Source organism: Colletotrichum karsti (assembly GCF_011947395.1).
Source record: "Colletotrichum karsti strain CkLH20 chromosome Unknown Scaffold40, whole genome shotgun sequence".
Lineage (NCBI taxonomy): Eukaryota > Fungi > Ascomycota > Sordariomycetes > Glomerellales > Glomerellaceae > Colletotrichum > Colletotrichum karsti.
In genome coordinates, this window is record NW_024065940.1 from 203,639 (window position 1) to 216,214 (window position 12,576).

Genomic DNA, 12,576 nt, shown 5'->3' on the forward strand with positions numbered 1-12,576 from the left:
GCAATAGAGAATCTCCCTGCTCTTATTGCACGCACGCCAAGATCGAGTGCACACATGCGGACAATAAACCGAAAGAGAAGAGGACGAGAATCCTCATCACCCCACAATAGTAAGCCAGCCTGACGGACTTGTCTTCTTTCTCGTATAAGGTGTTACACAATACCATTCATCGTATCAATTTCGTGTTATGATAACTTTGTGAGTACAGTGAGAGAAAAATCGACCAGATTGACCGTCGCCTCGAGACGGTCATCCGCCTTCTTCACGACATGAAGGTGAATCCCTCATCTGCAGGCACGAGTATTGAAAAGGTCAATGCCATCATGGGAACACCTCAAACCGAAGCCACACCATTGTTCCCACAAGAGGGACCGTCAACATCAACAACAACACCCTCAAGTCACGCCTTCCAGGGAGATGATGAGCCGAGTGCGCTCGTGGAAGGAGAGTCTTCTTTGGCAGCACATTCCGTCTTCGCCACGGAGTTCCTGCAAAAGGTTGTCAGCACAAAGTCGCTACAGGACTCAAGCCTCGACCTGAGCGATACTCTCGACGCACTTTCTCAGATCGTCACAGCTCTTAAGCAGCCATCAGTTGCGGGAGAGATGACCTATCCCTTTGCAAAACCGATTCAAAGACCGCGCATCCAGGGTCTTGAATTACCTCCAATCCAGAAAGCTGTCAGCACCATTCGAGTTGCGAAGAGTAAGTCGGTTTTACCGCCTACTTTAAACAGTAGCTAACTCGTGAGAGGTCTAGCCCGCACGGGCATGGCATGGGTTTACGACTTCCTGCCCACACGCCGCTTTCCAGATCTGTGTTTGAACGTCTACTTCTCGGAAAACCATTCGGAATTTGACTTCATCACCGTAAACGGAGGACTCTACTCGCTCTTCACCGACTACGCTGCACAACTCTCATCGGAAGAGAAAAAAGAGTATCTTGAGTATGCCAAAATGTGCAGAATCAATTTGGAGACCAGCCTGTCAAACTTGCCTCTACACCTACCCGCATCAGCCGACGTCATCATTGCGCTCCTCTTTGGTGTAAGTTTTGCAACGCTCCTATCTTAAATACGGTTTGCTAAGAGACAAGACTTTCCATGCCGTTGAAATCTCGAAACCTTCACTCGCTTGGACTCTCTCTTCAAAAGCAGCGGAGCTATGTCAGACTTTGGGCTATCACCGAAAGGAAGCCCTCATAAACACAAAAGACGACATGAAGCCCAGAGTACATGGGATACATTGGTACCAGTTTATCTTCTGGAATGTCTATTACATCGACAAAACCCTTTCACTCCGTCTAGGCCGTGCGTCAACCATTCCTGACTGGCATATCACGATGCCGGAGCCGTTGTTGGAGGAGCCCATCGATAATCCTCTTGTGCCATACTACGTTCTGTGGATTCACACAGCAAAGTGCCAAGGAAAGATTTACGAAATGCTTTACAGCCCCGAGTCCGTGGTCCAGCCGTACCACGTTCGTCAGACTCGTGTCCATGAGTTGGTGTCCATGCTTCAAGATATCGAAACCAGGACGCAGCAAGCCAATGTAAGTGACCCAATTCTTCCCCAGGCCACGCGTGAGAAGCATCGTGATATCCCGTACTTACTCATTCCACAGGCGAGATGGGGCGAGAAGTCAAAAGAATTGGCCGACGAGTCTTTCATCGACTTTTATCTAACTTCGGATTCCGTACTTCGTCTGTCGCTATTGACCATGGTTTACCGAGCCGCGCCGCGAGTTGAGGGCTCCCCCACCACTTTCAGCCCCGAGTGCATAAAGGCTGCCAGAGCAGCTCTTGAAAAGCACCAAGAATGCGTGACAATCATGCAAAAGTCGCATGGAGTCTACTTCGTGACCTACATTCACTGGTGAGCCCTTCGAACTCAAGTATTCAGCGCGAGAAACAAATACTAACACAGAGTCCAGGATCGTCATGTTCGCCCCATTCATCCCGTTCATCGTTCTCTTCTGCCAAGTAATAGAGACCCACGACACTCAAGATTTGGCACGTCTCCACAGCTTCATCATCTTCCTCCAGGAGGCCAACACACTTTCCGACGCAGCACACAAGATGCACCGCCTCTTCCAGGTTCTCTATAGTGTGGCTCTACGACTCATTGAGATCCGAACGTCCACATCGCAAGAGAAACAGACACAGGCAAGCGCAGAGATGGACGCGTACTTGGCGGCATTGGGCTTCCCGGCGAAGACAGGAAACGGTGCAGGCCAGCAGATGCAACAAGCGCAACAGCATCAACAGCAAAACCAACAACAGCATTCGATTGGGTATAATCAGAATGCGAACAATGGGTCTGAGATGGCAGGAAACGCTGTCATGTCTGGTATGGGTGTGGATGCTATGGAAGAGGGTCTCATGAAGCCAGGGAATCCGATGATGTGGATGACAAACGCTGCTCAGCTGGAAGATTTCTTTTATAGTAATCCGGCCATGATGGATCTTCTGCAAGATTCGACCTTTGAATCCACTCAACAAACATAGAAATCAATAGACGGGGAAATGGAAAAGTCTTGATGAGTCGATCATGTAAAATATCGGTGACCACGTCTCCAGATAGACAACTCTTCTAGGGTTAACTCTGAGATACAGTAAACAAATTCAACAAAAGGCTATGAGATAGCTATGATAGTTGAAGGCAAAGCCAACTGTTCCCAATAACTCTCAAACCAATCCTCCCGATCTTCCCGATTGTCACTGATGATCTCGAGCATACCAACTCGCACATAGCTGTCCGTTGAGCTTTCCGGATCTTTGGTAACAACCAAGAAGAAGTCCCGAAGCCTACTCGAAAGCGCGCCCTTGTCGGTCTTCATGCCTCTGATGTACAGAATTTCAGCAGAGAGGAAGGCGCAATGCTTACACAGGCCGACCTTGTAATCCTTGTCCGCGCCCTCCTTGCGGATGTACTGCTTTCCCATTCTCTCAACCGTCGGGTCAACCCAAAGTGAAGACTTGACAGGCCCAAGCTCGAGAGGCTCTTGTCCAGTCCAAGGTCGACAGTCCTCCTGCCACTCGCGATCATTTTCACGAGCGTACAGAAGAAATCTTCCATACACGCGGTCGGTCCACCGCCGCTTCACATCCCATCGCGAACACGGCCTCTGAATCAAAACTGGCAACCGTCTAGATTCCACCTCTAGACGGCCGAACGAAACAGATCCCGTCGGGTCAGTCCCGGACGGATGGCAACTTATCTTTACAGACTCCACGATGCCCGGTGTCTTCTTCTCAAGAACCTCAGCTCCGGAGAAAATCGGAAAGCCAACCTTGCAACCGCTACCCGTCGACGCCCAAGACCAAGACGGTGCAATCCAACCCCGTTTGAGTATTTTCTCACGCTGATTGCGCCAGTCAGCCACGGACACGACATGCCACATCAGATCTTGCTCGAGGTTATTCTTCCAGAGTCCCGCGAGGTACGTATCTCCCGTGATCTCCGCCATCTCGTGTGCGAGTCCCGAGAATGCGGGGAGCATGTCCGTCGTGACAGTGAGATTGAGGCAGGTATACTCGCTCACGAGGCGATGCCATCTCACGTAGGGATCAAGCTTTCCCTGATCGGTCATGATGGCATTCGATGACACAGTCGTCGAGTTGTTGAGTAGGGCGAGGTACTTGGACCGCGAGCGCAGAGGTGTGTATGTTCCGGAGAGATCGACCACATTGTGCCAGTTGTAATGCTGCTTTCCTCCACATTCGCAAGAGTAGCCCTTCCCACAGTCAAACGCAAGCTCTCCAAAGTTGAAATGAATGATGCGGCGGGAGAGCAGACGCTCTTGGAGACACCAAGCCCTGTTGAAGAGTGGGAAGTATTCCTGCACCCGTTCATATTCCGATAGGTCGTCTCGCTTGGCACCTAGTGCGAGTGCGATCGTGAATTCATCGCCCTCTTCAGTCGTTATTTTGGAGTATACTGGCGGGATCGTCTTCGAGTAGCATCCGCCTTGGGAATCGTGAGACCAGCTGATGGCTATGGTGGCATAAGCATTGCGGTAGACGTTGACCATCTGTGCAGCTTCTCTCTCCCAGTCGTCGGCGTCGTCTTGGATGATGCATAGTGAGTCGATCCAAAGATATCGAATGCCGAGTTTTCGTGTGACTTCGATTGCCTGTTGAAAGCTCGGGGGCAGTAGTGACCAAGGGATGAAATCCAGTCTCTCCCGGAGAGAAGCATTTTCCGTCTTGGATTTGATGAGGATCTTTCCCCAGCAATGACTGAGGCACATGTAGGTTCCCGTATTCCCCTGAGTTTCCGCAAGTCGCACGCCCTCTGCATCTCCCCGAAAAATTTCGGTGACGTCGATGAGTCGTGTTGGCAAATTCATGTCGACGCCTCGGCCACATTGCTGATGGTTCGATTCGCAGTCCATGACCCAGCTACGAACACGCTGCAAACTCAACGGGGAAGACGTGTCTCCAGCGAGACCGTTGGTCATTTGAAGACGTCGAAAGATATTTTTAGAACCTGCGACGTTGAGGATTCTCAAGTAATAACCCTTCCCATCTGATGCCGTGATCTCCAAAGTCCCGCTGTGTCTGGTGATCCATCTCACAGTAGTTGAAGATGCCGTGAACTTTAGATCTTCGTTTGAAAGCATATGAAGCACGGCTTTGAGGGCTATGCATGTTCCACAGCCACTCAGCGCCGAAGACGCCAGGTCATCGTATGTGAACTCTTTTCCTTGAACAACTCGATGTCTGCCTCGTTTGGTGAATTCCTCATGAGATGCGTGTGATGTCCTGATAGCTTCAGCGGATAACTTGTGTCGAGAGGCATATGCGGCGCAGTCAAGAGTACAGCCCGATGTGCCGAACGTGTCGAAGAAATCAGATGATGTCTGCTTCGCCACGCTCTTTTGGCGTTGATTGATGGCGTCTTCTAAGGGAATTATCTCAATACGAGGTGCCAAGTTACAAGAACCGCGCGATCCAGACGTCGCTGCGACAACCATTCGGATTGCAGAAAGGAGAGAAATAGTCAGCAGCGTCACCGGGATATGGTCCTTTTGTGGCGACCTGCATATGTATCACAATATAAGCGCCCTCCAGCCTCCGGCTGAACTGTTACCCTATGAGGTATCGGCAAAGACTCGTCAGGGATTATGGGGACCAATTGAAATATGGAATCGTACCGAATTTAATTGACTTAGGTAGAAAAAGGAAGTCGTCAGAGCTCTACTTCGCGTCTTGGAGGAACAACCGACCCTGACTTGGGTGACTCCAGATTACCATTGAATGCCGATACGGAGAACTCAAAGTTCCATGCGCCTGGAATCAGAAACGTGACTCCGTATTCCGTATCCTCCGTCTCCCCATCGACGTCGAACTCGAATTCCTCCCCATATTTACGTACCCATACACGATAACTTGATGCGTACTGTGACGGCTTCCAGGTGAGTTTCGCCGTGACTGAGTCTGTGGTTTCAGCCTGTAGATTCATTGGCTCAATGGGCCTTCCGTGGCCTGCGATGAAGTTGCGACCCGTTGCAAAACTTCCGGGACCTTCTTGAGTCCAGGCTCGGATGAGCACTGCATAGCGATGTCCCGATATCAGCTCATCGTTGGAAATGGTATCGCGATTACCCCTGACGCCCCGTACAAGCGGGAAAGTCAAGAAAGCGGATGCATCGAAGACTTGAACCTCATAACGATCCATGATCCACTGCCCGTATGGCTGTTGCCATTCAAGAACAAGTTCCGAGACGCCAGGGGTCACGATGATATCAGTCGGGCCTGGGGCTGCCTTTGGACTTGCAACGGCTGCCGCAACGGGCGACCATTCTGATGTAACTTCTTCGCCGCTGCTTTCGCCGTTGTACGTCCGAATCTGGTATTCATATTTGACACCGTCTTGGACGTTCATAGTGTCATGCCGATTGCTGGTTTTCCGCCAGTAGTCCCACTCCGAGTCATCGCTATTGCGACTCCTCACGTCGTAACCAATAGCGCCATAAACGTGGTCCCATGTGACTGCAATTCCGTAAGACACGGCTTTTGCAGCAACGTACTTCGGCACTGGAGTTGGTCTCTTGGGAATTTGTGGCGGAACGGAAAGCTCTTTTGCTCCAATACCAAACTCAGATACCAAGACCTGAGAGAAGGCTTTGGCAATCTGGAACTCTCCCAGGGCATTGGGATGTATACCGTCGTAGCTGCCAGCGAAACAATCGTAGGCTTCTCGAACTTTGACCAGCCTTGCAGAGGACTCTTTGCTATCCCAGGCCGAGATTGATGCAGGGATCTGTTTGTTGTAGGTGTCGACCATTTCTGCCAAGTGTTCCGTCCCGTCTATCGGAGTGCGTTGCGGTATGTTGGCAATGGCGAGTTTGAGTGACGGCTTCGCATCGCGGGCGTTGTGCACCAGTCTCTTCATCACATCGATCAAAGTCTCTGGTCCAGAAACGCCCCATCCCAAATCATTGAATCCGAGGAAGACGAGAAGATAGTCCGGTTCGAATCGTGCTATCTGCTGATTCACCTCGTCAACACATTGGGCAGCCTGTTTTCCCCAGCGTGAGAGGTGACAGGAGCCAAATTGGACGCCGTCTGCATAGCCGCCGCCGTCGAATGCACAGGGATCTGGCGCTTCTTTTGGGGGTGGCTCATCTGCGAATGGAGGTGGACTCGGAGGTTGCGATTTGTCCCGCTTCTTGGTACCGCTGCAGGGACCGACGAATTCGAAGTTGACTTGTTCTTGGCGAAGCCATTGCCACAACCTGTACCGCCAGGTGAAATCTCCCTCTTGGCCGTGGCTCATGGAATCGCCGGCGATCATGATTCTGATCGGCTGCGCCGAGTCTGTCAATCTTTCGGGCATAAGGAAGGCATACTGTCCTGCTGATGTCAGTGTTGGGGAGCAACTTTTGGCCAAAGAGCCTACCAGGAATGTCTCTAGGGATTTCGAGGGGTCGAATGTCTTGAATCGTCGTCTCTGGACCCAGTAGTGACCGACATGTGGTAAGGCTCGATTGAAGTAAGAAACAATGAGCAAGAACCGTCAATTGGTTGAGAAACATTGCTCACAAACAAGCGAATGATGCAGTGCTAAGGGTTAGTAGACCTGTAGTAGGGCAATGTTGATGTCGTCATTGCGCGTCGGGAGATGAATTGAGTTGGGGTTCTGAAGGGGAAGTCCCGAGCGTCACCGCACTTGCGACACCGGAGACATTTTGGTTTGGTAGACTGCCATTTTGAAGGCAGGCGGCGCTGACGATTGCACAATCAACGTCCAAACAAGATCGAATAATTGGAAAGTGCACTTGCTTGATATTATATGCACATGTTTCCTGGAATTTCTCTGAAGTGAAAATCTGTCAATTCGACGCTGGAGTTTCATCATGGTCGACAAGGCCGGCGTATCCAGCATCACTTGGTCTGAAGGGAGACACTTGCGAGTAAGAAACTGAAGATCAGTAAAGCCTTGACAATGATTTTTATAGTTATACTACGGGGAAAATTTACTGATGCATGTCTTCAGAGAGCGTACTGCCAATATACTGTCACAATTTAGGGGTGAGTGAATGATATGATCCAGGGAAACATTCGGACAATTGGAAATCGGCCCTGAGAGGAGTTCGAGAGGCACATCACAACTTATCCGGGTTTGGCAAGTTTGCTTACCATAGAATAAGCTTCCGACCTGGGACGTGGTAAGATTCCTTTAGGATTCTACCCCTGCAGGGACTTTCTAGGCAACCAGCTGTCGTGGAGGCTGTGTATCGACAAAAGACCATTTTCGAAGAGGATCGCCTGCAAGCTTACAAGAATGGGCGGAGTGGTTCTGATCATCGTGGCAGAGAAAAAGGCCGCTGCTATCTAATGTTATGACAGCAGACGGCACAGCTTAATTCGACTTCCAAATTGCCTGAACTGTTCGGCTCGCCCGAGTTCCCCTGTCATCACCACCCATTCTGGTTATAACAAAGCTGCTGATGTCATGGGTTGAGACGAGGATCTTGCCAAGACCTGCTGTGCCTCCAGCGATGCATCAGGGTGGCCCCAAAGTCCCTTCCAGTCCCTGGATTTTGCGAACAAAGGTCTCAGGCACTTTTCTTAAAGGGCTTTTCTTCCTGCCAAGGTTCAAAGCTCTGGGTTTTGATCTCGCTCCATCAAATTCTCAAGTCAAGGTCATTTTATCGCAAACACTTGTCAAGTTCTCTACCTATTCCGCATCATGCCCGCCATTCAGGTTCGAACCGTTGCCGATGCCGCTCTCAATTTCTTAACGCCCCGCGATCAGAACGACGTGGTCGACGATTACATGGACAACTACGCCAACGGAAACTCCGGCAGCAGCAGCAGGTCCACGAAATCGGAGTACGAGAGTCAAAAAAGCACCGCTCAGGCTATTGGCGGTGGCATCATTGCCGTTATTGTCATCGTCGTGGTCCTCATCATCGCCTCCCTTGTGTCTGCTTGCATTATTCGGAGCAAACGCAAGGAACGGCAACGTCAGCATCAGCTGGAGATGAAGAAATACATGGGCGATAACCGGACGAGCGTCGGATCGAATCAGGGGTCGTCCTCAGTCAACAATACAACATCAGGTTATGGCCAGGGAACCTACCCGGGCTACTCTTACAACAACGAGACCGGATATCAATACGGCAAAGGTTACGGCATGGTCAGCAATACGAACAACGACGGGCCTACCTCATCACAGTCATCACCGCCTGCATACACCGCGAGAAACGAGGGGTCAACGTCCTAGACGTCGGCGTGCCATGGGATACCCACTGGGGGACGGACCAAAGAACCTGACGTAAAATTGATGGAAATGGAGGAAGTTGGATACCTGCTTTTGTTTCTATACCCTGACGCGAGTGTTATACTATTCTTATGTCATCATGAATGATCAAACACGCTGTCGATTAAGAACCAAAAGCCAAAGATCGGACTTGATTTTCGACCTCGGTGAGAACCAAGAGCGAGTCAATCACAGACGAGCACGTCGCCGGCGATAAAACTATGTCTTGAACATCCGTATCAAATATGACGCATTGTCAATGATTGATCTCAGATTATCACGTTCATGAATCAAGTGCTTCGAACTTTGTGTGTCTCGGCAACTGAGATTGCATTGTAATAGTAAACTAAACCGACTTTTCATTCTGCCTTTTTGATTTTCCGTTACACCGCCAACTTTTTCCCAAGCCAAGCGATCCAACCTTTTCTTTTTCCAGACTCAGAAAACCCGAGTCGACACCCCGCAAGTTAAAGCAGATGGAAAGACAGTGTGCAAGACCATACTCCAAATCGCAGTTGCCATTAACGATAGCACATTCCCTGGCGAACCAAATGACCGGTCACTTGCTTCGTGGTGCTTACTTGGCAACACCAATGTGGGAGAAGCACTTCTTGAAGGAGTCGGCCTCAAGAGCGAACAGACCTCCGTGGTCAAGGAGGGTGGCGGGGTTCCAAATCTCGGGGTCGAGGCGGCCGAGAAGACCGGTGTAGGAGGTGAGGCCCTGGGGCTCGGTGACACCCCACGGGTTGCGGAGGACGATGTACTGCTTGTCGCCGAGGACGCAGTATCCGAGGACGGAATAGGCGTGGTTGGCAACGATGTTGGCACCGTGGAACTCCCGGCCGGTGGCGTAGGTGAAGGCAGTCATGGGGTTGATGGTCTTGTTGTTGACGCTGTTGGCGCGAACCAAGCCCAGGAGGGTGTGGGAAGAGTGGTTGTTGCACTCATAGTAGTGGGGGGTGCGGCCGTTGATCTGGGCCATGGCCTTGATAGGGTCACCGCAGTGAGTCTGGGTGATATCGGGCTGCTCGGAGCTGGTACCAGTGATCCACTTGGCGAAGGCCTTCTCGTAGAGCGAGGGCCAGATGTCGGCACCATCGCTGGAGCGGCAGTACAGGGGCTCGTTGTCCGAGTTGTTGATGGGGATCTCGTAGTTGACCTCAACAGTCTCGGTGCGGTTATTCTGCTTCCCGCCCTTGTCGTGGAACTTGATGCTCAAGAAGCGCTTCTTCTCGTTGCCGTGGGTGTGGACGCGGGTAGCGCGGTTAATGGCGCAGGGGTCGGCCCAGAAGACGGAGAACAGGGCAGAGACGAACCAAGAGTTGCTGGAGCAGCCCTGGGTGGGGTCGTCGAAGTTGCGGACGGTCTCGCGGCGGTCACCAATGCGGAACATGGTGATGTCGGAGATGAGGCGCTTGTTCACCTGCTGGAAGAAGTAGTCGTACATGTCGCGCCATGAGGCGTTGGGGGGTTGCCAGCGGCCCTTCTGCATTCTGAAGGGGGTGACGAGCTCGTTGATGGACATGGTGACCTCCCGGTTGGAGACGGTCTTGCCGAGCTCATGGGCGTGGAGAACCAGGCGAAGCTTGCCGTTCTGCATGCGGGCGACCTTGACCTTGGCATCCTTGATGTCCTTGAGGCCGACCTTCTCGAGGTCGTCCAGGCGGCGAACGCCGGAGAAGTCGGGGGTCTGGAGGTCCCGCTCGTTAAGGATCTTCATGTCCTTCTCATCGTACATCTCGGCCTTGCGCTCCTTCTCGTTGAGCTTCATGCCGGCGAAGAGGACGGACTTGTGGCGCATGTCGAAGAGCTCATCGTAGTCGGTCTGGAGCACGTTCTGGAGAATCTGGGCAGCGGCCATGGAGTTACGGTCGATCTTGCGGCCAATGAGAGCCTCGGCGAGGGCGTACGGGTTGACGGCACCGACGCAGGGGTTCTTGGGGGGAGAGTCGGGGCGGGGACCGTCCTTGCTGAACTCGTGGTCCTTGCTCATGTCGACGAGGTCCTCGTACTCATCAAGAGTGCTCTGGGAGGAGGAGCCGGGCTGATCGACCTTGTGTCCAAGGATAGCCTCGACGAGGGCGAGGACGTTGCTGTCTCTCTCGGTGTTGCGAATGTCACCCATTTTGAAGTTAAAAGTTACGTAGAGTATGTTGTAATAAGTTGAAAGGATGTTGTGCTAGATGCTGTACTTTTATGTGGATATATTGAGCTGAAATCCTGATGATGCTGCTGAAGAAGAATTCCCAGGTTGGAGAGATTTCTCGAAGACTTTATACCCTTTTTGAAGCTTTGACAGGCCACACTTCCCCCTTCAAGGTATTCTCAAACTTCGGCCTTGCAAGGTGAATCATGGAATGCGTAAACCCCAACTCAAACCAGGTCGTGAATGCTATGCACCATCGCTATCGATGCGAAGGTTTTCGCATCGTATGCTGCGGAGAAGAACAAGGAGATGTTCGGAAAACAAGCGTCGGTACTTCCCAGCCTCGGACTTCTCGTACTGTAGAAACATGTATGGAAAGACTCTGACGGTTGTATTCCACCTCGTAACATCGAAAACCTGCTGGTCTGAGAGTTAGACAGTACTTGCCAATGAGACGTCCAAGATCAGAATTTGTGCACTTACATGTGAACATTGCGCCGTAAGCAGAGCTCTTGCGGACGCTGAAGCAGACTTGGCGCTAGATGAAGTCAAAGGCTTACGACGATTCGTACCTGAACGTCCGTGAGGGGTTGTCTGGGTTTCTTTCAGCGAAGGCTACACGGCAGGCTGTGGTCGCCTTGTGATGTAGGTTTTGATGAAACCTGATGAGGAGACATTCTCGCAGCACGGCGACGAAGCGGGGCTCTCAGATGTTGAGGACGAATCTCGGGAAGATGCTTGGATGCAGCTTCCCCGCGCTGAATTCAAGGTGACGAAAGGAGGACGTGTGGAGTTTTCATGAGGCTGAGATACAGTCCCAACAAACTCAACTCTGCAGCTCGAAAGGCTGATCTACGATGCAGGGATCTCTCAGATGCGGCAACATCGGAAGAAAGCATGGGGAGCTGGTCCGGTTTGAGGTGACAACCGAGCTAGCCTCAAAGTGTCAGCCCGTGTCAAGTCTATGACATTGGAGCCGTGTGCCATGGATGCTACCGATGAAAAGCAAACTTCGCGCCACGTGGCTGCCCGGGCCTTGGTGGCGTCAAGCTCCGTCTCCCCATGTTCCCCGCCATGTATAACAACACTATCAAAATATATGGGCACCGTCTCTGTTTGACTTTGCTTAACCCCTCAACGTGCATTGGATCTCCAAATGTCCAAATGAGCATTGGGTTTTCACTTGCTGCAGCTCCAACGTAGCAAATGCAAGTTGGTGTTACAGCCGTGCTTTTCCTTTTCTCTATCTAGGTTGCCAGCTTACGAACTTCTCAAACAACCGACGATAAGCGGAAACTGAGGATGAAGCGGAGAGAGATTCTAGACTTGCAGTTGAGACCAAGGCTTTCTTGAAGGTTGCGGGGTACTGGCGTGATGCGCGGGGTAAGTGAAGTCTAAGACCATGAGGCGATGCGTGGCACTTTGATACTCCCGCCATATCGTGGAGACCACGCCGCGTGAAGCCAAAGATCGGGGGCTGCGGGATCAAGATTGGGGTTGCGAATGATGACGGAGGCGGCCGCCATTCCCCGCAATTTGTCCGGCAGCCGGCAATCTTGTCCTTTTCGGGCACCGCAATCAAGTTCTTGGCTTACGGCAAGATGTTGTAGTTCCTCGGTAGTAACCTCGAGGCAGCTTACGAAGTCGTCGGAACGATGG

The 12,576-nt window shown here is 51.6% G+C and overlaps 5 protein-coding genes across 5 annotated transcripts; 2 read left to right on the forward strand and 3 right to left on the reverse strand.

The window, feature by feature from the left end:
• Positions 1-269: 269 nt before the first annotated feature.
• On the forward strand, positions 270-2,506 carry CkaCkLH20_10408 (fungal specific transcription factor; the record flags this gene model as incomplete). Its single annotated transcript, XM_038893122.1, has 5 exons — positions 270-705; positions 760-1,046; positions 1,255-1,551; positions 1,624-1,874; positions 1,933-2,506. 5 exons carry the CDS (start codon positions 270-272, stop codon positions 2,504-2,506), a joined length of 1,845 nt encoding a protein of 614 aa, XP_038741532.1.
• Positions 2,507-2,634: 128 nt separating this feature from the next.
• CkaCkLH20_10409 (heterokaryon incompatibility protein) lies at positions 2,635-4,461 on the reverse strand (the record flags this gene model as incomplete). Its single annotated transcript, XM_038893123.1, has 1 exon — positions 2,635-4,461. One exon carries the CDS (start codon positions 4,459-4,461, stop codon positions 2,635-2,637), a length of 1,827 nt encoding a protein of 608 aa, XP_038741533.1.
• Positions 4,462-5,192: 731 nt separating this feature from the next.
• Positions 5,193-6,800, reverse strand: CkaCkLH20_10410 (fibronectin type III domain-containing protein; the record flags this gene model as incomplete). Its single annotated transcript, XM_038893124.1, has 1 exon — positions 5,193-6,800. One exon carries the CDS (start codon positions 6,798-6,800, stop codon positions 5,193-5,195), a length of 1,608 nt encoding a protein of 535 aa, XP_038741534.1.
• A 1,398-nt stretch (positions 6,801-8,198) lies between these two features.
• On the forward strand, positions 8,199-8,735 carry CkaCkLH20_10411 (uncharacterized protein; the record flags this gene model as incomplete). Its single annotated transcript, XM_038893125.1, has 1 exon — positions 8,199-8,735. One exon carries the CDS (start codon positions 8,199-8,201, stop codon positions 8,733-8,735), a length of 537 nt encoding a protein of 178 aa, XP_038741535.1.
• A 613-nt stretch (positions 8,736-9,348) lies between these two features.
• CkaCkLH20_10412 (thiol protease) lies at positions 9,349-10,896 on the reverse strand (the record flags this gene model as incomplete). Its single annotated transcript, XM_038893126.1, has 1 exon — positions 9,349-10,896. The coding sequence occupies one exon, from the start codon at positions 10,894-10,896 to the stop codon at positions 9,349-9,351; it is 1,548 nt and encodes a 515-aa protein (XP_038741536.1).
• Between the last annotated feature and the right edge of the window lie 1,680 nt (positions 10,897-12,576).